At 52.0% G+C, this 27,825-nt stretch overlaps 1 protein-coding gene across 2 annotated transcripts in view; it reads right to left on the bottom strand.

Moving 5' to 3' along the window:
• LOC111145398 (tetraspanin 15) overlaps positions 1-27,825 on the bottom strand; it is a 48,843-nt gene that overhangs the window by 1,496 nt on the left and 19,522 nt on the right. The window contains exons 2-6 of one of the 2 annotated variants that reach the window (XM_022500274.1): positions 19,666-19,851; positions 18,374-18,448; positions 7,773-7,868; positions 5,215-5,331; positions 1,310-1,357 (exon numbers count right to left, since the gene is read on the bottom strand). In XM_022500274.1, coding sequence (XP_022355982.1) covers positions 1,310-1,357; positions 5,215-5,331; positions 7,773-7,868; positions 18,374-18,448; positions 19,666-19,851 — 522 coding nt within the window. The remainder of the gene's footprint in view (positions 1-1,309; positions 1,358-5,214; positions 5,332-7,772; positions 7,869-18,373; positions 18,449-19,665; positions 19,852-27,825) is intronic. The other variant, XM_022500275.1, reaches the window with a different exon arrangement.

Genomic DNA, 27,825 nt, shown 5'->3' with positions numbered 1-27,825 from the left:
GCAAGTCCCTCAACCTGTCTGAGCCTCGGTTTCTCACACGCAATAGGAGCAGATGGCTCCAGACCACTGGGTCTCCGTGGCTGTAGCGTCCCCTAGAGAGCACTGAGGACATGGTGGTGGCACTTGTGGCTGGCACGGCAGCTGGGTTTGGGGACTTGGGGGATGCGGAGCTAAGGACAGTTGTACTCCACAAACAACTGCCCTGCCCCCTGCCTCTCAGAAGTCGGCCGGGGCATCCAGATGGCTGAAAACCCATCCAGAATTACCTGAGCCAAAAGGACAACTCCAGGGACTCATAAACACCAAAGTGTTTTCTGTGTGGTTTTGCCACGTGCAGATACACAGCACACACACGTATATACACTGTATGTAATTCTGCAGAAATACTACCAAAGGATATACATTCAAGAATTATTGTGTTTGGAATTTTATCAAGAATTGTCTGCCATTTTAAAGACCCCAACTTGGCAAAAATAATGCCCGTGGTGTTGGCCTTACCAGCACGGCTCCCCCTCCCACGAGCCAGCTGCCCCTGTGGGGCAAACCCTTCCGTGCTTTGTGGTGTCCTCCGTTGTATCTAATGCCTGAGCATTTCTATGTGTAATATGCTATCTAATTGCAAATTGTTCTATTTCTCCTTTTATGTCAGATCTGTCACTTGTTCTGAAATTAGGTGTGTAGGCAGATTATGTTATCTGTGAATTTCGAGATAATTAACTAGGGCATTACCAGATGATTATTATAAAATCTGGCCTTCGGGTCTGTTAGCTTGAGAACCTCTGCTAGTCCACGACTCTCCAACAGTAATGGGGATCAGAAGCACCTGCATTTCTAAACACGTGTTCCTAACAAGTCCCCCGGGCTACTGTCACTGCTGGTTTGGGGACCTCACCTCGAGAACCACTACTCACAGGCATCTCAAGTCGACGTGATTTTTAGCTCCCTTCTCAGCACCACGCCAGTGTCACTCAGCCCAGCGGGGTGCTGGGCTAAGGCAGGCTGGGCTGGGCAGGACTAGGCACATGGGGATGCAGGGTAGGGCGATGGTATGGGCAAGGGCTCGGTGACCTCCCACAGGCAGGCCACAGTAGGTGCTCAGCAAACACAGCCAGGCAGGCTCTCCCAGCCTGGGGGCTTCTTGGCTCCCCGAGTCCTTCTGTGTCTGGGCACAGGTGGAAAACTCTGGCAGTCCCAGACTCCAAGCCAGGAGCCCGCCCCCCTCCCCCCTGCCCAGGGACCCTTCGCATCCCTCTGGGGATGGGACAGGAAGAGCAACCTTTCTCAAGGAAAGAGACTGCAAAGACATTACCTCTTTGTCAATGGTTTTGTAGCCGCACATGGTGTTGACCACTTCTGTCTGAAACAGAAATGGGTATTAGCTGCCACTTACATCGTGCTTACTGCGAAGGACTGTTGTTCTCCCCTTTTCCCAGGACCTGGTCTGCGGGCAAAATAACCTCCCTCCGCCTAGACTATACCCCAGGTGCCCTCAGACCCAAATCCACCCAGGGTCCACTTAACACTGCTCAGGTTTGTGTGGTTCCTCTAGGCGGTGCATGCAAACCCCATGGAGAGGGTCAGGCCTGGGAAGCAAGTGCATGACAGAATGATGGGAACTGTGTTTTCTACCCTACGTGTCTGCTCTTCCATTCATCGACTGAACAAATATTAATTGGGCACCCGTTATGTACCAATCACTGTTCTTAGGTGTTGGGAATGTATGAGAACCAAGGAAAGTCTTTGCCTTCACAGAACTTATATTCTAGAAAGGGAGACTCGCAATGAGCATAATAAGTACGTAGATGATATGGGTAGAGGAGTAACCACTTGGCACTGTGCTTCCCAGCCCTCGAGGCAGGGTCCCTGTCCTCAGGCCCAGACCCCTCCTCCGAAATCACCTCCCCTGCCAGGAAAGCCCCCTCCAAGGAGGGCGATAAGAGGCATCCATGGTCTTTCCAAAGGTAAAGCCTGCCTGGATGTGCCCAGAACCGAACTCTCCAGAGTCTCTGCTGAAGCTTCCCAGGCCCCGACACCAGCTCTGCTCTGAGGCTCCTCTGCGGCCTCGTCCATCTGGCACAGCGTCAAAGTCAAGAAGGGGACTCCTGAGCAGCCCAAAGACGGACACAGCAAAGTTCACGAGGGCTCTTCATGCGTGCTTCCTCTCGCTCTGGCCGAGGGCTGATGAGCTGGGTTACTGGAGGTCTGGGATGTGAGTGGGAAGGGGAAGAGAGAGCCCTGGAGGGACAGGCCCCCAAAGGGTTGCCGAAAATGAGCGAGTGGAGAGCTCTACAAATTGGACACAAGAGCTCAGAGGCAAGCTGTTGGAGACCGTTTAATGGAGCAGCAAACTGCCTTCCATACCAAGTCTTGGGGACATCAGTCAGTGTAAACAAGTTTCATAACCCTGTATGAACTCTGTTGCTTCAAATCCTCTGTGGGAGGCCAGGTAGAAGACATTCCCCTTAAAGCTGAGAGCTAGGGGTAAGGGTGACTTTCCCAGAGGGACTGGTTTGCCTTCTTCTGTTGAATGGTCAGAGCACATCTCCCTTTTTCCTCTGGCTGCCAGGAAGCTCTAAACCACCAAGCACAAGATTCTAGCTTCTGATTTTTTTAAATTTACTTTTTGTTCTCCTATGTATTTCCTGTGTGTTCATTCAGATCTGTGGCTAACTGAAATAGTGGACAGTAAATACATTTGTACACACATTCTATGAAGGCAGGAGACACAGATTCTATGAAGGCAGGAAACACCCTCTTTTCTATTTAGACAAAATGATGGTGGGATTTTTAGAGAACCAGAGATAACCCACCTCATGGTCCCATCCAGACGCCAGCTTCACGGTCCACTTCTCTGCAGGGGGAATCCGTGCTTATACTCCCGGCCTGGACTTCTCCCCCAAACTCCAGCCCCCTATATCCAAGTGCCTTTTTGACCTCCCTGCTGGAAAATCACAGAGGCTCCGTAGACCTGCCTCCCTGCTGTCCCCTCTCAGGCAACGGCAGCCCCATCTTTTCTTGTGGCTTGGGCCAAAACCTGGGTGTTCTCCTTAATTTCTCTTTCCCAGAAACCCCGAAAGTGTGAAAGCACAATTGGGAAGAGCCCTAGCTGTCAGTCCCTTGTGGTGATTGTCACATGTGGTTGTTGTTTTAGGTGTCAACTTAGCTGGGCCTTGGGGTGCCCAGATTCTTAGTCAAACATTATTCTGGGTGTTTCTGTGAAGATGCCTTTCAATGAGATTAACATTAAATCAGTAGACTGAGTAAGGCAGATTACTCTCCCTACAATGGTGGGCTTCAACCAATCAGTTGAAGGCCAGGTAACAGGGAATTCTTCTGCCCCTCCCCCAAGTAACAGGGAGTTCTTCCTGCCTGCCTAACTGCAGACCTGAGCTGAAGCACTGGCCCCTCCTGGCTCTTGAGCCTCCCAGCCTTTGGACAGGAAATACACCATCAGTTCCCCTGCTTCTCAGGCTGTGGGACCCAGACTGGAGCCACACCACTGGCTCTCCTGGATGCCCAGCTGGCTGATTCCTCCTACAAACCCTGCTTGCTACCCAGAATCTCAGAGCCTACTTCCCTGACAGTCTGACCTGACATGGACCACTGTGCCAGCTCCTAACCAGACTCCCCATGTCTACTTCTGCCCCTCCCAGCAGTCAGAGTGACCCTGAGGTAAGGCTTCAGTCAGATCTGTCACTCAGCTACCAAAGCCCTTCATTTGACTCCCAGGCACTCGCAGGAATACTGAAGTCCTGATCATGCCTTCAGGATACCTGGGTCCTCCCTGACTTAATCTGCTACTTTTCTGCTCCAGCTGGAGCTATGCTGTTTCTCCAACACACCAGGGCAATTCCTACCTCAGGGCCTTTGCACTTGCTGTTCTCTTTGCCAGGAATGCCCATCCTCCAGATATACCTGGCCTCTCCCTTTACTTCCTTCAGGGTTTTACTGAAAACCTATGTTCTCAGTGTCTGAAGTTGCAGTCTTCCACACCCCTGCTTTTTCTCCTTAGCCTTTACTACCTTCAAGCATCCTATCTGTCCCTTATTGCTTGATTTCGTCAGTCTTCCTGACTAGAACATCAGTTCCATGCAGGCAGAGGGTCCTCCATGTATTTTCTGCACCCCCAGAGCCTAGAATCACATGGCATATAGTAGGTGCTCAACAAACATCCGTTGAATGAAGGAATACACATAGGGCTTGACCTGGACAGCTTGCCTTTGGCACTCAGGTGTCACTGCCCTCGGTGATGAAGTTCAGAATCACCCCCCCATGGGCTTCTCTGAAAAGGCTGGGCCCTTCCCCAGCATTCCCCCCTTCCCAGAAAGCTACCCTAAAATGGCAGCTAAAATTCCCAAACAAACCTTCCCTCCAAGGCCCAGGCTTTTTTAGGGCTGGTGCACTTGGCCCTGGCTCCCTGACTCATGTGGGAGGTCCCCCCACCCTCACGGACAGCTGCTTGGTTTACAGAATCCAGGAGTGGGCACAGAATGATAGAGATGTTCAAAAAGAAATTTTCCATGACTGTTCAGGGCATGAGTAATTGCGAAGCTCGCCACCTCATTCCAGTCCAGAAACCAGGCGGTTTCGATAGACGTTAGTTAAACACAGAGGACCGACGAAGCCCGTCCTTTGTAAGTGGTGACTACAGAGGAACAGGCTCCCAAGTGGCCATGGAGGTGACAGCACTGAGCGGGGGCGTCCTGCTGGGGAGGGGGTTGTGGCTGGCATAACATCCCATACCCCTTCCCAGGTGCCTCCCAGAGAGGGCTGCAGAGCCCGCCGCCCCACGAGGCCTCCCCGGTGGGGACCCATCTCCCCGCCTCCACGTAGTGGTCTGGAGCATAGTTCCCACGATGGCGGCCTGCATCTCATTCCAGCCCCGCCAACCCTGGGCCGGGCAGGCACCTAAAGCTTTGGTGTCCCAACTTCCTCATCTGTGCGGTGGATAAAACAAAAGGATCGACCCCACAGTGCTGTGGAAGGAGCTAAGTGAGTTCCCATGCCTAGAGAGCCTAAAACAGACCTGCACGTGGCAAATGTTCAGTAGCTAGTAATGACCGCGGCTAGCAAAGATGGCCTTCCCCGCCCCCACCCCCAGATGTACCCCTTCTCGTGGCCCTGGAGACTCTGGACGCCTTGGCAATGACCACCGCCTCCTGCCCTCCCCGCTTTCTGAAGGGAGAGAGGGGTCTGACGGGAGGGGGTGGCTACCGTGTTTCTGACGCAGCAGGTGTAGGGAACCCCACAGGCCAGGGGTCCCGGGGCGTTGCAGTCATGGTACTGGTTTTTGCTCCAATCCCGGTAGTCTTCCCCGCCACAGCACTTGAACTGAGGGGAAAGCAAGCAGGGAAGGGGGCTGCCGTCACCGCCGAGGCCCCGGGCGCACACCAGGAAGGGGCCCTACCAGGAGACCCTGTGGTTTCTGATCGGGTCACCTGGGGGGGGGGGGACCGGAGGCGGTAGTTGTCAGCCAGCTGCCCGAAAGGTAGGGAGCACCCCGTCACTGGAGAGGCATGCAAGCCAAGGCTGGGCAGCCTCTCGGAGATTAACTGGGCAAGGGGGACTAGATATTGGAGGGAAATTCCTCCCTTGACGTCCCCATCTTCATGTCCCATGGCACCTGCTCAACCCTTGAAGGTCCCAGAGACTAGGACTCTATGGATGCCCATAGCCCTGTGGCCCCTATGTCACAGCCACCCATCAGCTCTTAGCACAGGGGAACACACACTTCACGTCCTGCCACGGGCTTGGGACCGAAGGGGTGGCAAGGAGGCCCTCATTTTCCCCTTAGCTTAGCTTCTCCCCCCCGCACTGGTGCCAGTGCCCTGGGAAGTGGTGACTCCACTGAGGGGCTGATGGGCGCCAGGCATGATGGTGGGCACTGGAGTGATAGGGTAGGCATGATGGTGGGCACTGGAGTGATAGGGTGAGCCAAAGTGACACGGCCGTGGGGGACAGGCTCCGTTGGGGAGACGGAGTAACTGCTACATGGAAAGGTCAGTGGTAGCGCCATGCACCAGGGGCATGGGAAAGGAGAAGGGAGCTGGGGGGCGGCTGTGTGTTGCGAGGTCAGGAGAGGCCCCTCTGAAGAGATGACATTTAATCTGAAACTGGAACAGCAGGAAATAGCCAGTCAATAGTGCACGGGCCCCGCACATGCGGGCTGAGCTGTAGCATGGTAGGTAGCATGTAGAGGCTCATGCGTTGGGAGCAGGGCGAGCAAGAGGGGAGGGATGAGGTAGAGAGGCTGGCCCTGGCCATACCACGCGGAGCCCAGTCAGCCAGGATAAGTAGGAAGCCAGGATTGCATTCAGAGTGATAGGGAGTCATGGCAGGTTAGTTAGGGGAGTGATAGGGTCACAGGTCCCAGAGAAACACAAACCAGACAAGACACCCTTCCAGAGTCCCCACAGTGCCCTCTGGCTGTCAGCTCTTAGGACCTAGCAGTGCCTCCCCAAGGTGTGGTTCAAAGGGCATTTGCTTTGAGTTCAAGAGTCAAGAGACCAGAGATCAAATTCTCATCCTCCCATTCTTAGCTGTTTGACTTTGGGCAAGCTGACTGGCCTCTCTGGGCCTCAGATTCTCATCTACCAAGCAGGAAGAGCCCTGCCGGCCTTGCACAGCTGAGCTGAGGATACTGACGTCAGGCTATGCGTGAAGCATGCAGCCTGGGGCCTGGCACCGAGCATGAGTCACCCCCCCATCCCACCCTGGGAGAAATGAAATCCCCAAGCCAGGGGAACGCTGGTTCCAATAAAAACATCACACTTCATCCAGCGGCCGGAGCTGGCCGACACACCCTTGGCAGAGCGGGGCTTCCCAGCAGCTGCACCTGTTGTGACTACAGTGAAGGCCTGAGCCAAGGGAGTGGCCACTGCGGGTGGCCGTGGGCATGGGGAGATGTGGTTCCCCCTGGGGACGAGGCCCGGGAACCAGGTCCACTGCAGCCCCCTAGACTGTGTCCCAGGAAGCGCCACCAGCGCTGAGTCTTGCCTAGGAGAACACAGCAGCGGTGCTCACCACAGTCTAGGGGAAGGTACCCACCCCACCCCTGCTTCCGATGAGAACCTGAGGCTCAGAACCAAGTGAGACTGATATGCAGAAGCCATCAAGGGCAGTGCCGGCCTGCCACTGCTGTTATTATAACGCCACAGATGCGGGGGATCTTGGGGGGGGGACAATGTCCCCAAAAGATGATCATTGCATTGAAAGAAGTGTTATGGAGGAAAAGGGGAAGTCATGTTCTGTTCCCCAATGCAGGGGGAAGTGGAATCAGGAAAGAGTGCTCTCTAGCTCAGGGCTGTCCCTGATGTGCAGGGAGTAAGCTCCCCATCACTGAAGGGACTCAGCAAAAAGGTCTCTGAACTGGGCAGCTTGGAGGTCTTTCTCCGCCCCCTCAAGGAAGGAGGATCTTAGGCCACTGGAGAAGTATACCCTGGGACCATGCAAGGTGGCTTGTAGTTAGAGTGGACCTTATTATTTATATATTTATTTATTTTGATGGGGTGGGGGGATATCTATGTGTCTAAAGGGAGGCAGGGAGCGTAAGGACATTCTGGGCCAGGCACGTGGGTAGAGGACTGGTTGAGAAGGTCAGGCCCCACCCTTGGTGCCCATCCATGCCCCCGCCATTGCCTCCCAACTTGGCCAGCCCCTGCTCTGGGAATGGATAAGCCACTGCTCCCTATCCCCTGCCCTCCTGAGTGAGGTCCCGAGCCTGGGGCAAAGGGCATGGCAGGCACATCTCTGACCCAGGGCATCTGGCTCACCTTCTTCTGAACGAAGTCCATGATGTTTTTGAAGTCCAGATCGTCATAGTAGTTCTCAATTCCTCTTCGAATGTTGTCATTCAGAAAGTCGATGGTCTATTTCGATGGAGACATTATGAAAGAAACAGACAACCCCCCACCCCCTCAAGGTCCAACCAAGAGCTCCCAGAATTCAGGACTAGAAGAGAGTGCTCACAAGCCCAAGTAGCCCCCACCCCACCTGCACTACCTTCCTGCCCACACACCCCCTCCACACCCCGGTGCCCATCTGATGCCTGGGTCCCTTTGCCATGTCTGAGCAGGAGTGATTCACCCCCTTTCCTACAGAGATCAGAGAGCTCAGGCCCCAAGAGATGGGACTCTGCCTGGGGAAGGAGCCACACCCAGCTGGGACTTGGCTGGCCCGGGTCCCCGGCTGGTGCCCTTTCCACTGCCCAAAGACAGGCCCGAGCTGGGTCTTTGTCCTCCAGACCTCCTCTCCGCTCTTCTCAGCTATCCAAACTCTTGTGTCATGGATAAGGAAACCGAGGCCCAGAGAGGGGGCCTGACTCTCCCAGGGCATGGCAGGCTGGTTAGGGCCCTGGCCGGGACTGGAAATCAGCTCTCCTGACTTCCCCAGTGGGCCACTCTTCATGCGGCAGGGCTCGGTGCTGAACGACAAGGCCCAGCTCCCGCCTCGGGTGGGGACGCTCCCCACCGAGAGGGGCGCTGGCACATCGCCTCCTCCCGGTCACGCTGGGCCTTCTGGATCAACAGCCCGGCTGTTGTGCTGAAATCCAGGAGCACAAAAGGCCCCACAGCGGGGAGGGGTGGGGGTGGGAGGGGGGGCAGCCCAGCCCCATGCTCCCAGCGACAATCAGGGCTTTCAGCACAGGGAGGCCCACAGATCACCAGAGATTGTGCTGGTACAAAGGGGGCATTCTTGGCTCTGGAGCCAGACGATCCCTGGGGGAGGCGCCTGCAGGCGCCACTGGGGAAACAGGGCCCTGGGTTCCAGGCCTGGTCCTGCCGCTGCAGGCCCCACCACCACCTGCCCTCTCTGAGACTCAGTTTCCCACTTGTGAACCAAACCTGCAGACCTATCTTTGCGATAACTGCCAGCTCTGAGGGTCAGAGACGAGGCTGAGAGGGGCCGTCAAGGCCCACGGTCAAGAACAGTTCCAGCAGCCACCCAGGCCTCAGACACCTCATTTAGCCACCAAGCCTCCACTTCCTTCCCTGCCAAATGCAGAGCACAGCCTCTGCCTGGGAGAGATTTCAGTTTAGATAAAGGAAAGCTACAAATGTGCTTAGCAAGGGGCCAGGCACATGGTAGGCCACGATATTATAGATCTTCCTCTCCTTCCAGGAGACACATACCCTCTAGTACTGCTCCATAACTGTCATATCATCACTGGAAGATGGCTAATCCCAAGGGAAACCAAGGCCTCAGGTCTTGTCCAAAAGGCTTCCTGAGGTGGAAGCGGCCTCCCAAGGAAGAATCAGCCCCTGGCCTCGGACCCTTCACAAACACCTGCAGCCCGGAGAGGTGAGCTGACCAAGGTCGCCCCGCCAGTCGTTGGCAGAGAGATGCTAGCAGCAAGGTGGCAAACCCCCAGTGCGGGGTCCTCTCCCCAAACCATCTCCAGTATCAGGAAGGGAGAGGAACAAAGGGTACCTCAGCCACCTCCTTCCTGACACTCACCCTGCTCGGAGTCAAGGCAACAAAGGAGACGGGCTTGGAGAGACCTATCTCTGTGGCCAGAAGGACAACCCTCTGCTGATGAAGATCAGCCGCTCAGAAATAGACTGGGGAGCCCAAAACCTGACATCAGCATCCAGTGTCGGGGGGCACCGGGGACAGGGGCAGGCCCTCTCTCGCGTGAAAGACCGCTAACTTGCCAGCCCTCAGTCCCGCACTGATCCCAGGGCAGGAACCTGCCGGTTGCACAACCTGGGCAGGTTGGGGACCCCACGGCCTCAGGCCCACCCTACTCAGAGACCCTCAGGTTATGAAGGCTTTCCAATCTGGGGTGTCCACTCCTCTAGGGGATGAGGGGACAGGCCAGCCAGCAGGGGCACAGTTGGGGCATCTAAGAAACAGGACATGAGGATTGGGGGGTCAGTCCACCACCCAGGGTAGGGCAAGAGAACAAATTCATTGCATTGAATGGCACGTGGGAGGGGGCCCATGGCTGTACAGAGGTGTGGGGGGGGGTGCGCCAAGGTCAGGGTCACGTGCATAGGGGTGTGTCAGCTTGTTGTGGCCAACTGTCAGGGCATTGCAGACACAGTCCTGGTCCTCCATGTCCCTCTGCACGCACCCCAGCCCAGTGGCCACCTCCCGGCCCCTCCCCTGCATCACAGATTATCTGGACTCCCCCCAGGGCGGGGGCTGAGGTGCCTGGGGATGTGGACAGAAGGCCCAGGGCAGGGTCAGCACAGGGAATGCCCAGTGGCCCAATGAGGAAAGGTTCTCGCTCCCTCTTCAGTAAGCAGCTCTGACCATCCTCCCTAAACCAGCTCAGTCACTGGGTACTTTCCAAACCTGCTGACGCCAAAAGGGCCTTTGTGAAAATCAGGCCTCCCATCTGGTAAGCTGAGCTGGGCCCCTACAGGGATGGGAGGCCCTGCTGGAGGCCCCTCTAAATGGGCAGGAGGGACAGATGGCCCCAGGCTCCGAGGGCAGCAGCTGCCCCAGCCCCCTCAGGGACCTCTCTGGATCAGGCTTGCTCTTGTGTGCTCTCACACCAGAGATGCGAGGAAACTTAGGTGGTCCTTGTGCCGTGACAGGGCTGGGGAGGGATGAGAAACTCCAGTGAGACAAGCAAGCTGCCCAGCTCATGAATTTAACTGTGAAGTGCTCGGCTGTGCTCAGCTACATTCTTCGGGACCGTGGGATGCAGTAGGGAATCCTCATTCCTCTGTTCCTCCCCTACCCCGAGACCAAACTCCCAGGGCCATCCCTGCCCTGCTCGAAACCAGCTCACAGCAGCAGGGCCAGCTCCAACTAGAGCAGGAAAACCAACTCCCCCCACAACAGCCCCCTCCCGCCCACCCTCCTCCAAGGCTGGCATAGTTTCAGGGTCCACATGGCCTGGGCTAAAACTAAACTCAGCAAAGGGTAAGCAAACATTAAAGGCCACAGGATTTTCAGAGTACACTGTTTAAACCACCGGAGGCAAGCTGCAAAGAACTGTCCTTTCTAGTTCTTTCTTCTAAATCTAATTCTAAAGCTCTCCAAAGCCTCGGGGCATAGCTTCCAGGAGAGGTGCTTAGTGTTTTTAGGTGAATGAGGAATCAAGGGGGTGAGGCATGCAGCCCCCCCCCCTCCCCAGGCTGAGGAGCAGGGGGAGGAGGGAGGAGTGGAAGGAGGGCCCTGGGAGCCTCCCTCCTGGCCTCCAGAGATGGACCTTCCGCGGCTCTCACCCTGAAACCCAAGGCTACAGAGGTCCCCGCTGACACCAGTACCAGCCCAGTTCTCACAATGTGAAGGGGGTTCCCGGGCTTGGCTGTGACCCCAGCACCCTCTGGTCAAGGCCAGGAGAGGCCGGCCACTCCTCACCCCTGCCTTGGCAGTGGAGGGAAGGTAGAGTCCAGAAGGTCTGGGTTGGGGGTACAGATGTACCAGCCACAACCCAGCACCCTCTGGGTGTCCCACGCAGCTCTGCCTGACCGGGGACACATGGGCAGCGGCTGCCCTCTCCGACACCCCTGGAACACGCTGGAGTACTGGTAGGTCAAGGTGAGACCCCGACAGTCATGGGGGTCACGTAGATTCTCCTCGCACTGGTTGGGGTCAGGGCGTGGCCCTGCTGATGCCCAGGCCCTTGGGGTTCGATGTCCAGCTCCTCAGGGCACAACAGAGAAGCCACTTGAGTCTGACCATCAGGTCGTGCCCGACAGCGGAAACCCCACCCAAGGTCAGGGATGGAGTCCTGTGTCTGTTGGTGTTTGGCTGCCAGGACAGCCATGGCCTGTTCCCTTCCTGACAACCAAGCGTGAGGCCATTGGCCTACTTTGTCCTCCATCTGGCACCACGAGTGGATTCTTGGATTTAATAGGTAGCCTGTGTGGCCAGACTTGTCAGAGTATGGCTCAGAGAAATGTTTCTTCTCTTGGCCAGGAGAAAATGGAATTGGGGGCTCACTTCCTCCTGGCAGCTGACCTGCATTGCTCCCCATCTCCTCTCTCCACCTCACACAGCCCCTTCCTGCTGCTGTCAACAGCCCACCCTTAGCAGTGGCCAGTCTCATGTTTTATGTTACAGTTGGAAGAGACATTATTTTCCTTTATATGGTATTTCCCCCCCATGATTATAAGAAAAAGAGGATTTGGGAATCTTCTTTTGGGAAGAAATGGGAAAAAATGTCAAAGAGAAAATAAAAATCACCCTAGCCCCACCCCTCAAAGGAAATAAGAGTTAATATGCAAATAATTCTATTTTCTTCCAGATTGCTCCAGATTGCTCCTATTTTTTTTTTAAGATTTTATTTATTTATTTGACAGACAGAGATCACAAGTAGGCAAAGAGGCAGGCAGAGCAAGAAGGGGAAGCAGGCTCCCCACTGAGCAGAAAGCCCAATGTGGGGCTCGATCCCAGGACCCTGAGATCATACCTGAGCTGAAGGCAGAGGCTTAACCGACTGAGCCACCCAGGTGCCCCCCAGGCCTATTTTTTTATGGCAAAGATCTGACTGCATTTGCAGTTTTGTATCTCGTTTTTCAGTTATTTTGAATTACGTATCATAAGCAGATGAGAACACGGCTCATCCTGAGCCTCCAAGGAGCTGAGAGCCCTGATGGTGGGGGTCCTTACTGGGCTACACACAGAGATCCTCTCCTGACAGGACCCCATGAGGGGACATGCCATCCAATCCTCAGGCTTTAGGGATAATGAGATAATGAGAAACTCTCGGCGCTGACCTCGGCCCATGGCGTCCTCAGCCATGAGGACTAGAGGGCTCAGGAAGAAGGAGTGGTGGGTGTCATGGCACCTACTGACCTACGGGGCACTGGAAGATGATAAATCAGCCCGCGTTTGTGAGAGCACGCTGGAAACCAAAATGGCTGCTCATTTAGGGGATGGCTTACAAAAACAATCAATGCTGCTGACCACAACTTGGACCTGGGCTCCAGCTAGGAAAGCACTGATCCAAATCTTCTGGATCCGTGCTGGAGCCCAGTGACTGCACAGAAACACATCCCCATGGACAAACGGAATAAACGCCTCTCTCCCCTCAGGCTACAGAGACAGGAACCAACACCCCGATCTTCCAGCTCAGAGAGGATGGTCCGAAAGGCGGGAAAGGGGAAAAGGGAGGAGCAGGTAGTGACACCAGACTGGAAAGGTAACTAGGGGGCAAAGAAAAAAGGGAAGTAAAAGAATGTTTTGAGACAAACAAAAATGGAAACACAACATACCACACTTTGGGGATGCAGCAAAAGCAAGAGCAAAAGCAAAAAGCTTAGTTCTCAGAAGGAAGTGTGTAGCGGTGAACATCTACCTTGAGAAAAAAAAGAGAAAGACCTTGAATGAAAAATCTCACTTTTCACCTCAAGAAAACAGAAAGAAAAGAAAGAACGAAGCCCAAAGTTAGTAGAAGGAAGGTAATAACAAAGATCTGAACAGAAATAAGTGAAATAGAGACTATAAAGACAATAGAAAATATCTATAAAATTAAGGGATGATTTTTTAAAAGATAAATAAAATTGACAACCTTCAGCTAGACCAGGAAAAAAGAGACAATTCCAATATAAAAGCAGATATGAAAGAGGAGATGTCACAACTGATACCACAGAAATACAAAGAATCATAAGAGACTACAATGAACAATTACCCACTGAAAACTGGGTAACTGAAAAGAAATGGATAAATTCCTAGAGCACACAGCCTACCAAGGCTGAGTCATGAAGAAACAGAAAATCTGAACAGACCAATAACAAGTCAGGAACTAATAAACTAGTAAAACTCTAGGGCCAGATGGCTTCACTGGTGAATTCTACCAAACATTTAAGGAATAATTGATACTAATCTTTCTCAAATTCTTCCAAGATATTGAAGAGGAGGAAACGCTTCCAAAGTCATTATAAGGCCAGCATTCCTCTGATACCAAAGCCGAGTGAGGACACTATAGAAAGAAAGAAAATTATAGGCTAATATCTCTGATGAATATAGCTGTAAAAATCCTCAGCAAAATACTAACAAACCAAATTCAACAGCACATCAAAAGGATCATAGCCATGATCAAGTGGGATTTATCCCTGGGATGCAAGGATGGTTCAACAGCAGCAAATCAGCCTATGTGATACACCACAATTACACTGAAGGATAAAAATACGATCATTTCAATAGATGCAGAAAAAGCATTTGACAAAATTCGATATCCTTTTCTGACAAAAATGCTCAGCAAATTACATATAGAAAGAATGTACCTCAACGTAACAAAGGCCATTCATAAATCTGCAGCTGACATACCCAGCAGTGAAGAAGTGAAAGCTTTTCCTTTAAGATCAGGAAGAGACAAGTGTCCAGTCTCACTACTTCTATTCAACATAGTCCTAGAAATCCTAAGCCAGAGCAAGGAACTTGGGCAAGAAAAAGAAATAAAAGTCATCCAAATCAGAAAGGAAGTAAAATTTTCTATTTACATATGACAGGATCTTATATAGAGAAATCTTAAAGACCACAGGGGCGCCTGGCTGGTTCAGTCAGCTGAGCGTCCAATTCTTGATCTCAGCTCAGGTCTTGATCTCAGGGTTGTAAATTCAAGCCCCATGTTGGGTACTGGGCATGGACAGTACTTTAAAAAAAAGGAAGAAAGAAGAAGAAGAATTAGAAGAAGAAGAAGAAGAAGAAGACGACGAAGAAGACGAAGAAGAGGAAGGAGAAGAAGAAGACGACGACGAAGAAGACGAAGACGAAGAAGAAGAAGAAGAAATCTTAAAGATTCCAGCAAAAATCTATTAAAACCAATAAGCAAATTCTGTAAAGTTGCAGAATACAAAAATCGCCATACAAAAATCCGCTGCATTTCTAAACACGAACAATGAACTATCCAAAAAATAAATTAACAAACTCATTGACAATAGCATCAGAAGAATAAATTATTTAGGGATAAATTTAATCAAAGAAGTGAAAGATCTATATACTGAAAATCATAAAACACTGATGAAAGAAATTGAAGACAACACAAATAATGGAAAGTTATCCCTTGTTTATGGATTGGAAGAATTAATATTACTGAACTATTCATACTACCCACAGTGATCTACAGATTTAATGCAATACCTATCAAAATTCCAATAGCATTTTTTTTCACAGGCATAGAAAAAAAATCTGAAAATTTGTATGGAACCACAATAGACCCCAAAAAGCTAAAGCAATCTTGAGCACAAAAAGCAAAGCTGGAGGCATCATACTTTCTGATTTCAAACTATATTATAAAGCTATAGTTATCAATATCATATGGTATTGGCCCAAAACATATAGATCAATAGAATATATAGACATAGAAATCAATAGAACAGGATAGAGAGCCTAGAAATAAACCCAGTCATACCCACTAATTTTCTACAAAAATGCCAAGAATACACAATGGGAAAAGGATAGTCTCTTAAATGGTGCTAGGGAAACTGGATATTGACATGCATTAGAATAAATTGGACCGTTATCTTTTATCATACAAAAAAATAAACTCAAAATGGATAAAAGACTTAAAGACAAGACCTGGAACCATAAAACTCTTCCAAGAAAGCATAGAGGAAAAAAATCCCAGACATTGGTCATGGCAATGATTTCTTGGATCTGACACCAAAAGCACAGGCAACAAAGGCAAAAATAAACAAGTGGGACTACATTAAACTAAAAAGTTTCTGCACAGCAAAGGAAAGAAACAAAAAAATGAAAAGGCAACCTACAGAATGAGAGAAAGTATTTGTAAACCATGTTATCTTTTAAGAAGTTAATATCCACTGCTTGTGATCTCTCTGTCAAATAAATAAATAAAATCTTTAAAAAAAAAAAAAAAAGAAGAAGTTAATATCCAAAATGTATAAGGAAAAAAAATGTATAAGGAAACCTTACAACTGAATGTCAAAAGACAATGACAAAAACAAATAATCTGATTAAAAATAGGGTGAGGAACTAAATAGATATTTTTCCCGATGAGGCAGAGATGGCCAACAGGTATATGAAAAGATACTCAATATCATTCATCATCAGGGAAATGCCAATCAAACCACAATGAGATATCACCTAATGCCAATTTGAATGGCTATTACCAAAAAGACAAGAGATAACAAATATTAGAGGGGAAAAAAAGAAAGCTTTGTACACCTTTGGTGGGGCTATAAATTGGTACAACCGTTATGGAAAACACTATGAAGTTTCCTCCAAAATTTCAAAATGGAACTATACCATATGACCCAGCAATCCCACTTGTGGGAATATATCTAAATGGTATGATGCAGCATTACTCACCATAGCCAAGGAATGGAAATAACTTGAGTGTCTATTGACAGATGAATGGATAAAGAAATGAAAAAATGTATATACTTACTCGTTTAACATATTTATATATTTTTATTTTTATACTGTATTGTATATCTGTCCATTGCATACACACATGCTGGAATATTATTTAGGCATAAAAAAGGAAGGAAATCCTGCCATTTGTGACAACATGGATCAACCGTGACGCCATTACGCTGAGCGAAATAAGCTAGACAGAAAAGACAAATACCACAGGGTAACACTTGTAATGTGGAATCTTAAAAAAAAGAGGTGGGGGGGAGCCAAACCCATAAAGCCAGAGAGTAGAGTGGTGACTAGCAGGGGCTAGGGGTGGGAAATAGGGAGATGTTGGCCAAGGGTATAAGACTCTCAGTTATACAGTGAATAAGTTCTGTTGTACACAGAGTGACTCTAGCTAATACTGTATAGTACACTTGAAATTTGCTGAGGATAGATCTGGAACATTCTCACTAAAAGGAAAGTTCCCACATGAGGTGATGGACATGTTATTTAACTTGATTGTGGAGATCATTTCACAATGTAAATGTATACCGAATCATCAGCTTGTACAGTTTAAACATGCTGCAAGTTTACTTGTCAATTACACCTCAATAAAGCTGGCAGGAAGGAAAAAAGAACTGAAACCAAAGACTGAGCTGCCTCTGTCTTGCTGTGTGCCCTGGGGAGGGCTTCCTAACCACTCTGTGCCTCACTGACTCTATTGATATGATGGGACTCTCCCTACCTATCTCCTGCAGTTCATAAAATGGGAAGAAGACCGCTGGACTCCAGGGGTGTAGACAGGCCTGTGTTTTAGGTGCTCCCCTGCTCCCCGCTCCCGGGCTGGGATGCAGCTGCACCCACGGGGAGTTTGGCAGGAGTCAAAGACCAGGTCATTGGAGGTCTCTGTACACCCCTGTGTCTAGGATAGCGATGGCTACCCTGGGCTCAGCCTCCAACAAGAGGGACAACGCGGCCACAGCACTCCAGCACCTGCTCAGCAGAATGCCCAAGGGTGCCAGGAACCACGCTGCCTGGATGGGGCGAGCTGGAGGCAGGGGAGTGGACAGACGGAACAGAACTTACGCAAACTCACCATGCTCCCCACGTCCCACCTCCAACATCAAAGCCAGGATGGAGGCAAAGGAATGAGATTATGAGAGAAATGACAGAGCCTTGGGTTGAAGTCAACCCCACACAGCCACTAGGTTCTTGTGGGACCTTGGGCAAGTTTCTTCTCTCTCCAGGCTCCGGGACAGAGGATTTGTTATGTAACAAGGGTCTGCCAAGGGCCATAACCACACCGGGTCTTTCGCAAGCATTCTCTCCTCAAATCCTCACCCAAAGCGCTGTGAGGGAGGAATCATAATCCCCTGGGAACCTGAGGATCTGAGGGGCTAAATGACTTGCCCAAGGTCACACAGCCAGTATGAGGCACACACAGCCAGCAACAGAAGGAGTTGGAGACCAGAAGCCCCAAGAACCTCACCTCGAAGGGTCCCTGGTTCTGCCAACTCTTCCAGGACCAAGCCATCATCCCCTCCTCCCTGGACGACAGCCACAGCCTCCAGCTGGTCCCCCCACAGCCCCACTGCCTCCCTATTGTCCCTTCTCCACTCAGTATCGAGTAAACTGTAAAGCAGATCACACCACTTTCTGGCAAAACTCTCCAAAGGCTTCCTACTACCTTTAGAAAAAATTCTGAGCCCCCAAAACCATGGCCTATGAGGACCTACAAGATCTGCCCTGGTGACCCTTTCCGACTCTGCCTTCTGTCCCTCCCTGTCACTCACCTGCTTCAGCCCAGCGGTCTGTGCGCTGGTCCACAGATCTGCCAAGCTCCTTTCTGTCTCGGTGGTTCCCCCTGCCTGGACCTCCGTTACCCCTGTGCCTCACCTCATTCCCTCATCTGCCCCAGGCACATACCTGTCACCTTTTCTGTGTTCCTGTTCTCTGGTTTACTCGTTCAGTGCCCATCTCCCCAGTGGAATGGACGTTCCACAAGGAATTATCTGCCCTGTTCTCCGCACACCCCAGTTTATAGCCCAGGACACGCACGTGGGTGCCCAGCATACACACGTGGCTGACACCTGCATCAGAGACCCACCTGGTTCCGGAAGATCAAGGCTACCACGCCACCAATGAGCTCAATTATGAGGCAAATCCCAAGGATGTACATGAACTGAAAAACAAAATTCAGAGATTCACTGAGAGGGGAAAGCAAAGGGCCATTTGCTCCAAGGTCAAGTCCGCAGGAGCTCTAATTGGCTCCTGGGCCTTTTGCTCCTTCTTCCTGTGAAGACACAGGATGTGGACAGATATTCCCCAGGAAAACCCATCTCTAGAGCCAGTCCGCAGTCAGGAAGGGTGACTCAGCTGTCTGGGCCAGATGGCCATGGAGGGTTGTCTCAGGAGTCCTCAGCAGACTTTGGGTGGAAAAACACCCTTTTGCCATCACCAGCACTGCCGTGAGGACAGCGGGTCCTCACTGCAGCTGCCCCAGATGCAGGCCTGGCCTGAAGGGAAGGCAGGGGCAGCATCTCCAGCTCTGCCTGCAGAGCCCCTCAGAAGCCACTTCCCCAGACCCCCTCAGAGTGGATGACGTGATGTCTGAGGCTTGAGGGACACATACCCCCACCCCTGGCCCCTAATCACAGGGCAGCCGTTGTCCAAACTGATGTCAGCAACTTCCGGCCTCAGGCAGCCCCAGTAGCCTGCTTGTTCGGGCTCTGAGCAGCTTCCCACGTGAGGGGTGACACTGAGGTCAAACACACATGTGGGTGCAGAATGAACAGATCTGCCAACCCAGTCCCCCCAGCTTTGGGGAGCCATTCCTCACTTCAGAGAAAGGCAGCTCGGTGGGGCTGACCCCAGGGCAAGGACTTGGCCCAAGCAGGGGTAACCCCATCCCAGGGTTACCAGGAAAGATCCCCTCAATCCAGAGCGGATGGGTCTGAGGCTGCGGGTGACCCTTGCAAAGACAGCCTGAGGACGGGGAGGCGGCAAGAGAGAGAGAGCCCAAGGTCTAAGCCATGGCGCTAGCATGGGTTTGCTGATTACGTGAGCCAGTGACTGACTCACCACCAATGTTTTTGGGGTTTGCTGGCTCCCATTCCAGTGTGGTTTCTCCTACTTGCACTGGAGAGGCGGGAGCAACACAGTTTAAATAGGACAAGAGTATCCAGACCAGCCTTGACCTACCAAAGTGGCTGGTCTCTCTTGGGCCAATGTGAACAGGTAGGCTGATCCAGAAAACCCTCTAGAAAGTCTGGTTTAAGGCAAGGACTGGAAAAAACAGGCTGCCCAGGGGCCCGGAGGCAGTCTCGCCAGCTCTCCAGGGAACTCCAAGGACACTCCCCCACCCACCCATCCGCTGAGGGGCACCCAGGGCCCACTCACCGCTTGGAGAAGGCACAGGTTGTCACGGAGGGAAGCCAGCACGCCAATGAAGGAGACGATGAACATGATGACCCCCAGGAGGATGAGGATGATGGCTGGGGCCAGAAAGGCACTTTCAAGGGTTTTATATTTCTGCCTCTCCACCTCCGCATAGATGCCCACCGACAGGACCAGGGCTCCAATCAGCTGCAGCAAGAAAGCAGGGAGTGAGAGAGAAGAGGGACTGGCAGTCACTTGATTATCCTACAAAGAGTTCATGGGGGGCTCTGGTGCCCGCCATGGGGGCTCACCCCAGATGACCATACATGAGGGAACCTGCTATGGTCTGAACTGTGCCCCCCGCAAAGTTCAGACGCTGCACTCCTCACCCCACCCCGAACCCAAGTATCTCAGAATGTGACTATATTTGGAGATAGAGCCTTTAAAGTGGTAATTAAGTTAAAATGAGCTCATATGGGTGGGCCTTAATCCCGTAGGACTGGTGTCCTTATAAGAAGAAGAGATCAGGCCACAGACACACACGGAGGGGTAAGCATGTGAGGACCCAGGGAGAAGGAGGCCATTTGCACACCGAAGAGAGAGGCCTCAGGAGAAACAGACCCTGTCAGACCTTGAACTTGGCCTTCTAGCCTCCAGAGCCATGAGGAAATGAATTTCTGTGGTTGAAGCACACAGGCAGCCCGAGCAAACTGGCACAGACCCTCTTCAGAGGAAAGTACCCAGGAGCTTGGGGCCCCTGGGATGCCTGTGACACAGGCAGGTTCCTCCCCACCCCCCACCCCGGGGACATTTCAGAGCTGCAGCATGCACCCCCCCCAAATGTGGAATGTATTTACACGAGGACCCTCAGGAAGGCAGAGGGCTGGCGAGGGAGGAATTTTGAGGGGATTTTGAAGTCTAATTCCTTGTCGATCAACTTTCCCAACAGTGGAAAGATGACCGAGTTGCAGGAAAAACCAGGTCACAACGCTCTTTGGAGGGCCCCTCTTGTCTCTCAGCCTAAAAGTCTTGTACTAAATTTTCAGGGAATTTTATCAGCTGACACCACTCCTGAGCCTGAGATGAGTCTGGGGCTACACTGCCGCCCTGGGATCCCACTGTAGTGTCCCGACTGGCCCCTTTGCCCATTCTCCACACTGAGGGACCAGGCAAACCCTTACAGAGCAGGCTGGTTCTCTGTGTGCTAAGAATGAAAGCCACAACCCTAAGCACAGACGACAGTCCCACAGGACCTATCTGAGCTCACCTCTCCCTGCCTTCCCTCCCTTACTCAGCTTTTGCAGCACTGGGCTCCTTACTGCTGGTGGAACACACTAAAGGCACCACTCCAGGGCCTTTGCACAGGCTGCTCCCACTGCCTAGACTGCTCTTCTTCCTGACATCCACAGGGTTCACTCCCTCAGCTCCCTCTTGTCTTTGCTCAGTTGTCAGCTGCTTTGTGAGGCTTTCCCTGGGGCCATCTTATTTGAAAGTAGAAAATCCTTCCCCCTGAAACTGCTGATCCCATTCCCCACTTTATTTTTCTCTTCTGCCCTGACCAGTATTTAACAGGCAGCTTTTTTCTTCTGCTTTGTAATTGTTTGTCTTTCCCCATGAGACTCTAAGCTCCATGTCAGGAGGGATTTTCCAACTGTTTGGGGTATCTCCAGCATCAGGACAGTCTTGACATTTAGGAAGAATAGTCAGGGCTTACAATCCATGTGTACTGAGTGGATGTGAGCCAGACTTCCCAGTCAACCCCCTTGGGTTTGAGTCTGACGCTGTGTACCCCTTCTCCTGCCTGTCCAAGGATTCTGAGTTTCCCCGCCACACTTCCTGAGGGCAAGGACACATCACTAGATACGCTGGGCTTCCCCACCAGGAGATGGTGATGTGGGACAATAACCAGAGCCAGCTAAGGTCCGAGCAAAGGAAGTGAGGGGTAATACTGACAGGATGTTGGTGAGATACACTAGAGTCAACAGCCAGAACACCAAGGAGGCTGCCTCTCCAGTTCCTTAATGGCCTTAAATTGGTTCTAATGTGCTCTCCAAACAGATGCCCTTGACTTCCTTCTGAAGAGCACTAAGACCATCCTGGGGAAAGGGAAGTGCCTTCTTTTTCCGAAGCTTTGACAAGTGGCCAGGATGCCAAAAGTCAAACAGAATGAGCTTACTTAGAAACACCGGTAACAGGATGGCCAGGAAGCTGTCCCCCCGGGGACAAGTTGACTATATCAGGAAAACCATGCAAGAAATGATGTCATCGAAAGTACCCACTTGGAAAAAAAAAAAAAAAGTACCCACTTGGGTGAATGTTTAAATTTATAAGCCAGAAGAAACACACACACACACACACACACACACTCTCTCTCTCTCTCTCTCTCTCTCTCTCACATGAAACTTTCTACAGGAAAATGGTGACCCCAGAAAGTAAAGTCTACCTTTGACTGAGCTAGATTGATCAGAGGCTATCTGGTCAGTTCAAGCTCCAAAACCCAGAACAAGGTGAGATCATTTTCAAGGCCGGCCTAAGCCCTGTGCGTACCCTAGAACAAGACTAAGCAGCTGAAAAACAGTCCCTTCTGGCCTTTCTGAATTACCGGACTTCTAAGGAATCGCTCGCTCAACCCTAACCCTGAACCAGACGCGGAGCCCAGAATCCCTCCACCCCAAAGCTGAAGATCATGGTTAAAAAGGACCCCACACAGACGGACAGATGGAAGTCTTGAGAGCGCAGGCAGGGACTGAATTAAATATGTAAGGACACAGCGTACATGCGGGCGACAGAGGAGGGGCTGATCCTCTGGGTGAAGTGTCATTCTTACGCTGTCACTAACCCAACGAGATTACATCATAAATTTTCAAAACTGATTCCATATACTTCTGAGAATTCTGTGTTTCCCGTTTTAAAGAAAAAAAAAAAGTCTTCTGGGCAGGAGAGCCCTTAGCCTGTGTCCCTTGCTCATGCCTGCCTAAGGCTATGCTTCTGGGCTAAGATAGCCTGCTTTGGAAATCACCTCCAAAACACCAGAGCAGAATTGACCCCAGCCCTCTCCATAAAGGCATAAAGTGGCTTCTTCTATTTTTACAAGCTCCCTAGAGCCCCGGGACCCACTCCAGGATGGCCTTGCCCACAGGAAACGATACTTCCTTTGGTGTGCTCTCCTTCCTGGTGCAAAGCATTGCATTTTCCTTGCTCGTCAGCCTTGCAACATTCCCAGACCACTAAAGCCATAGGAAATACTCCTGTGGCAAAAGCATCCCGACTCCCCCCGCACTGTGAAAACTGAACCGTCACACACGTGTTTCTCCTGGTCCAGCCCAACAAGCCCGGAGGGACACAGCACACACTGCTCTGGGCTCCTCCCTCAAGAGCTCAGGGGGCCATGAGCATGGGGAGAGGCAGCTGTACCCCTCCCAGGAACTTCAACATTTCCAATGACATTTACATCTCCGATGACCTCAGTTTATGTTTGTATTTGAGCATAAAATTAACTGTCAGGGTAAGCATGCAATCCCATCCAGAACTCTCTGCTAATTATAGCCTTTCCCCAAAGCTGCGGGAGACCACTCCAGCCCCAGCCAATAGCAAATGGCCCATTTGTCTTGCAACTTCAGCTAGACAGGGCTGGGAGGGAGGGATGGGAGGGCACATGGCCATGCCCATCTGGGGCCAAGCAGGGGATGCCCCTGGCAGCCCCCAGCCCAGGCCCAAAGCTCCAGGGTTTGCAAACCCTGTGGCATCTTCAACAAGCTGCTCAGGAGCCCTGTGGCCCAGCATAAACCAGCCTGAAGGATCCTGTGGAGCCCTCCAGCTAGGAAGCAGCCTTTCTTCCCCTACAGGGAAAGGCCCAGCTTCATAGGGATGCTGGAAGCAGGAGGCCCTGGGAGGCATTCCAGCACCTGTGTCTCCTCCTCCCGGAAGCATCTGGCCACCGGTCCACTGGCTCATCCCCAGCTGGGGCAAATCTCACAACATTTTCACCCTAAAAGGCACACACTAGTCACCGATTATGTTCCAGGCCTGGAGGTCACAGGAGTCACAAGACTAGATAGGGGTAAGACTGGCATAAGATAGGGTCAGAGAGGCTGGAAATGACCTCTACAGTCCGATGGATGGAATTCAGCAGGTCTTTAAACTGGGGATGGAGAAAAAAGTCATATCTTTACTTTTGCTAGCCTCCAGCTGAAATGTTTCTGACACCAAAAATGTGAAGATTCCCTAGTCTGTGTGGGGAAGCAAGCTGCAGTTCCTACCACAGAGAGGGGCAGAGGGAGCTGGGGAGTCAAAAAAAGGTAAGGGGGAGACAGGGAATGGAAGGAAATCAGGGTGGGCTTCCTGGAGGAGTCAGTGTTTCCTGGAAGGTCCCAGGAACTGCTTCATTCTGGAACGAGTTCATGAGGCACTTGAGGCTCCAGAGTTCTCTGTCGGGCCCCAAAAAAACACCTTCCTGAGTTTCTAGCTTTTAAAAGATGTAGGAACTCGCTAAACTCCAGGGCCCCAGAGAGACTCTAAATCAGATGGGGTTGACAGGGCTCCTACATCTGGACCTCATATCCATCAGCCCTTCTGCCCCAGATCCATCCTGCCTGTGCCTGGGCAGATGGCCACCCCCTCCTTGGCATGCCCATACCAGCTTGTCTCCTGCAAGAAGGAGAAGCAGAGATGAGACAAGAGATGGGAGCTGGCATTCTGGGCCTCCATTATCAGCTCAGTGCTCCTGGCCATGTCCCCTTTGGGGCTCATTTGTCATCTGTGAAATAATAAAGCCGCTGCCATTTACCGAGTGATGATGTCGCACAGGAGCCAGCGAATGCTAGACCCGCATCACCCCCCTTCGCACCCCTCCCACACCCAAGAAAGGACTGGTCTCATGTTCCAGGCCAGGCGCTCATCTAAACCAAGGGACCCAGAGTGTAGGAGAGGCAGAGTCAGGATACCCCACCAAAAGCCTGTCTGCCTGACCCGCCGCTAAGGCCTCCAGACAGGAGGTCTTCCAGAGAAGACCTGGAGAGAAGGGGTCCAAAATGTCCTGGCAAAATACAAAGTAATCACGAGCAGAGCAGTGCTGCTCGGGCAGGTGCTGCAATGACGCTGACTCCCGTCCGCAACCACCTGCCATGTGCGGCAAGCCAGCTCTTGAAATGTGACTTGTGTGCCCAAGGAGCTACGTTTTTTTAAAAGGTTTTTTGTTTATTTATTTGACACAGCGAGAGAGGGCACACAAGCAGGGGGAGTGGGAGAGGGAGAAGCAGGCTTCCCACTGAGCAGGGAGCCCAATGCAGGGCTGGAACCTAGGGCCCTGGGATCGTGATCTGAGCCCAAGGTGGACACTTGATGACTGAGCCACCCAGGCACCCCAAGAATGACATTTTTAATTTCATTTCACTGTGATTAATTTAAACATGGCCACAGGTAGCTAGTGGGCCACTGTGTGGGACAGCACAGTGCTAGATGTCCCCCATTGGATGCTGTCCCTCGCCACTCTCCACAATGCTCCTTTCTGAAGTCACAGTGACCACCCTTATTTAGAAACCATGGCCCCTAATCATCCGGTCACTAGCTGGAGAGGGTTCAATTCATCTTCACTGACCTCATTTGGCAGAAAAGACTCTTCTCCCAGTTGGCCCAAGAAAGCTCATTTCATGTTGTCCCACTCCTCTTGTGCCCAAAGAAAACAGGTCCGGCCTGATGCAGAAGGCCCTGGCAGTGCCCTCAACCCAGACTGATAGAGGGTCTGCTCTGTCTCCTCCAGACCCACCTCCAGGGCCACAGGGCAGTTCCAAGATCTCTGGTCCTGGAACCCAGCACCCCCTCCCTGGCCCCAGCCACTGCCACGGGCAGCCCATGCTTGCAGAATGGGCTCCTCCCAACTCCAAGTCAAAGCCAGCCCCTTGGGAAAGCAGAGCTGCTGTCACCTGCTGCCAGCAAAGGAGCCAGTCTCTGGCCTTTGTCACCGGTAATTTGCTGTCAACTCTGCCCTGACCCTGGACAGGACTTCCTTCTTTTAACAAAATATGGACATCAGGTGCAAAGAACCTGGTTAATTGCAGTCCTTTGTCCATGACGCTCTGTGACACAGCCCGCTTTCGCTTATAATGTCATAAGCACCGTTGACTACCCAGTTCTGTCCCCGCTGATCTGGCGTGACCCCACTGTCACACGCTAAGGTCCCACATATGCTTAGGTCTGTTTGTGGCTCCTTACCCCTCCCTCGATCAGTCCCGCAATCCCCAAACAAACCTCCCCACCCTGAAGTACAGCTTCAAAACATGTCTGGGCATCTGAAGGCCACGTCCCTTCCTGTCTTCTTTTGAAGTGGCTACATATCCTTGGACCTTGAGTCTCACGGATACATTTTAGAGTCACCTAATCAAATTCCAAGAAAAAAACCTGCTGAGTTCGACTGGGTCACACTGAATCTGCAGCTCCCTTTGGGGCGGACCGGCATCCCTATCAGGGCTTCCTGCCCGTGAGCAAGCCTTATTCCTTCTTTGCGTCTTCTTTATTATGACTTCTTTATGAACGGTGCTCTCCGTCCCCTTCAAGCTTTTTGGGTAGAAATTGGGAAAGGCCTCAGGAAGGCCGAAGGGCCTCCCAGCTAGGTCCAGGGGTGGCAAATGTGGCCTTTGGAAAACAAACCTCTAGGAAACAAGGTGGGTACACCAGTCTGTTTTGCTTCCCCTTCTGTTGCTAACAGTTAGAGAAGCTTGATTTCAAAGACTTCTAAACGCACACAGCACTTTCCAGGCTATGCAAGAGCTGAGCTGGGAGGTTCAGCAGCCCCAGGCAGGGCAGAGAGTGGAATTTCTAATCAAGAACTCCCCACACATACCAAGCACTGTGGGTAAGAGCTGACCCAGCTGGGACTCTCCTGATGAACTTGGGGGGCAGACAGGTGGGAAGTGGTAAAACAGATAACCGATAAGGATATTCTGAGACAAGAGGCAGAATTACTTCCTCCTGGGACAGCAGAGCATGCCCCCACTAGAGCCAAGCCTAGAAGGCTGCAAGGGAGTTTGAATTCCCACCACTGGGCCCTCCACAAGTGTAGGGACCACTGGCCCAGAGAACCTGCTGGAGGAGTGAATCTGAGACAGGCTCTTGCTTCAGAGGTCCATAAGCCCAAAGAAGAAACTCTGGTGATGGCCTTCTAGAACTGAGCGTTCCAAGACCTACAGATCAGTGACTTGTGGTTCGTCTGAAAACAGGGAAAGAGCCAAGGGGAAGAGGAGAGTCAAGAGCAGCCACCTCCCCACAGCACACCCCTCTCCCTGGTTTTCTTTCGCCTCCTTCTCCAGACCTCTCACTCCCCGACCCCTTCACTATGTCAGAACCAAGAGAGCCAGAAGCCGCCCCCCAGGGCTGTGTTCCCATGACATCTGAGTGATTATCTTCCCAGATCTCCTCCAGGGGTGGGCTCATTAACAGAGGCTCATCAGCACAAGAAGCCTGGAATGCATCCTGGGTGGGTGGGCCTGGCACTGGGGACAGGAAGTCCCCCAGCTCTGGTCACAGCAGGCAGTGTCCCCGGCCTATGGATGGAGCTCCCGCTGAGAGGCGAGGAATGGGGAATGGAGACTGGGATCTGGGCTTGGGGCTCCTCAGGAGGAAGAGCTCTGGGTCTGCGGTTGCTTCCTCCTCGGGTGCCCACTCGGGAGCATACCCTGGGTCAAACCACCACTGGTTACCCTCTGCCTCTGGCTCAAGAGTGCCTCTCCCTGCAGCACACAGTGTCCAGGGACTGCTGTCACTCTCCCGCTCGGGGCTGTGGGCTGCTGGCAGGAGTGGGGAAGGTGGCCGGGCATCCCCACCTCTCAGACCTTTTAAAAGGAGACACAGGCTCACAGGGGTGACAAGGGGGCTTTGTCCTAGACATCGGCCTCCAGTTCAGGTCCCAGGAGTCTTTCAGAACATATATATGCTCATGAGGTACTGGGCCAGGCATCCCCGATTCTTCCACTGGTCTGGGGTTCTTCCCAGAAACAACCCAAAGTGAAGCCAAGAGGAACTTCAGGGACAGGGCTGCGGGTAGGTGGAGGCCTCCTGTGGTCTCACTTCTCCCTGACCCTCTGGTCTGCTGAAAGGAGCACCTGTAAAGGAGGCCACTGCCGAGGCACCTGGGTAGCTCAGTCAGTTACGCATCTGCCTTCGGTTCAGTCATGATCCTGGGGTCCT

This window comes from Enhydra lutris, unplaced genomic scaffold, assembly GCF_002288905.1.
Source record: "Enhydra lutris kenyoni isolate GAN:26980312 unplaced genomic scaffold, ASM228890v2 scaffoldscaffold12, whole genome shotgun sequence".
In the NCBI taxonomy this organism is placed as follows: domain Eukaryota; kingdom Metazoa; phylum Chordata; class Mammalia; order Carnivora; family Mustelidae; genus Enhydra; species Enhydra lutris.
Note: the sequence above shows the minus strand (reverse complement) of the source record. Positions and strands in the feature narration are given on the sequence as shown.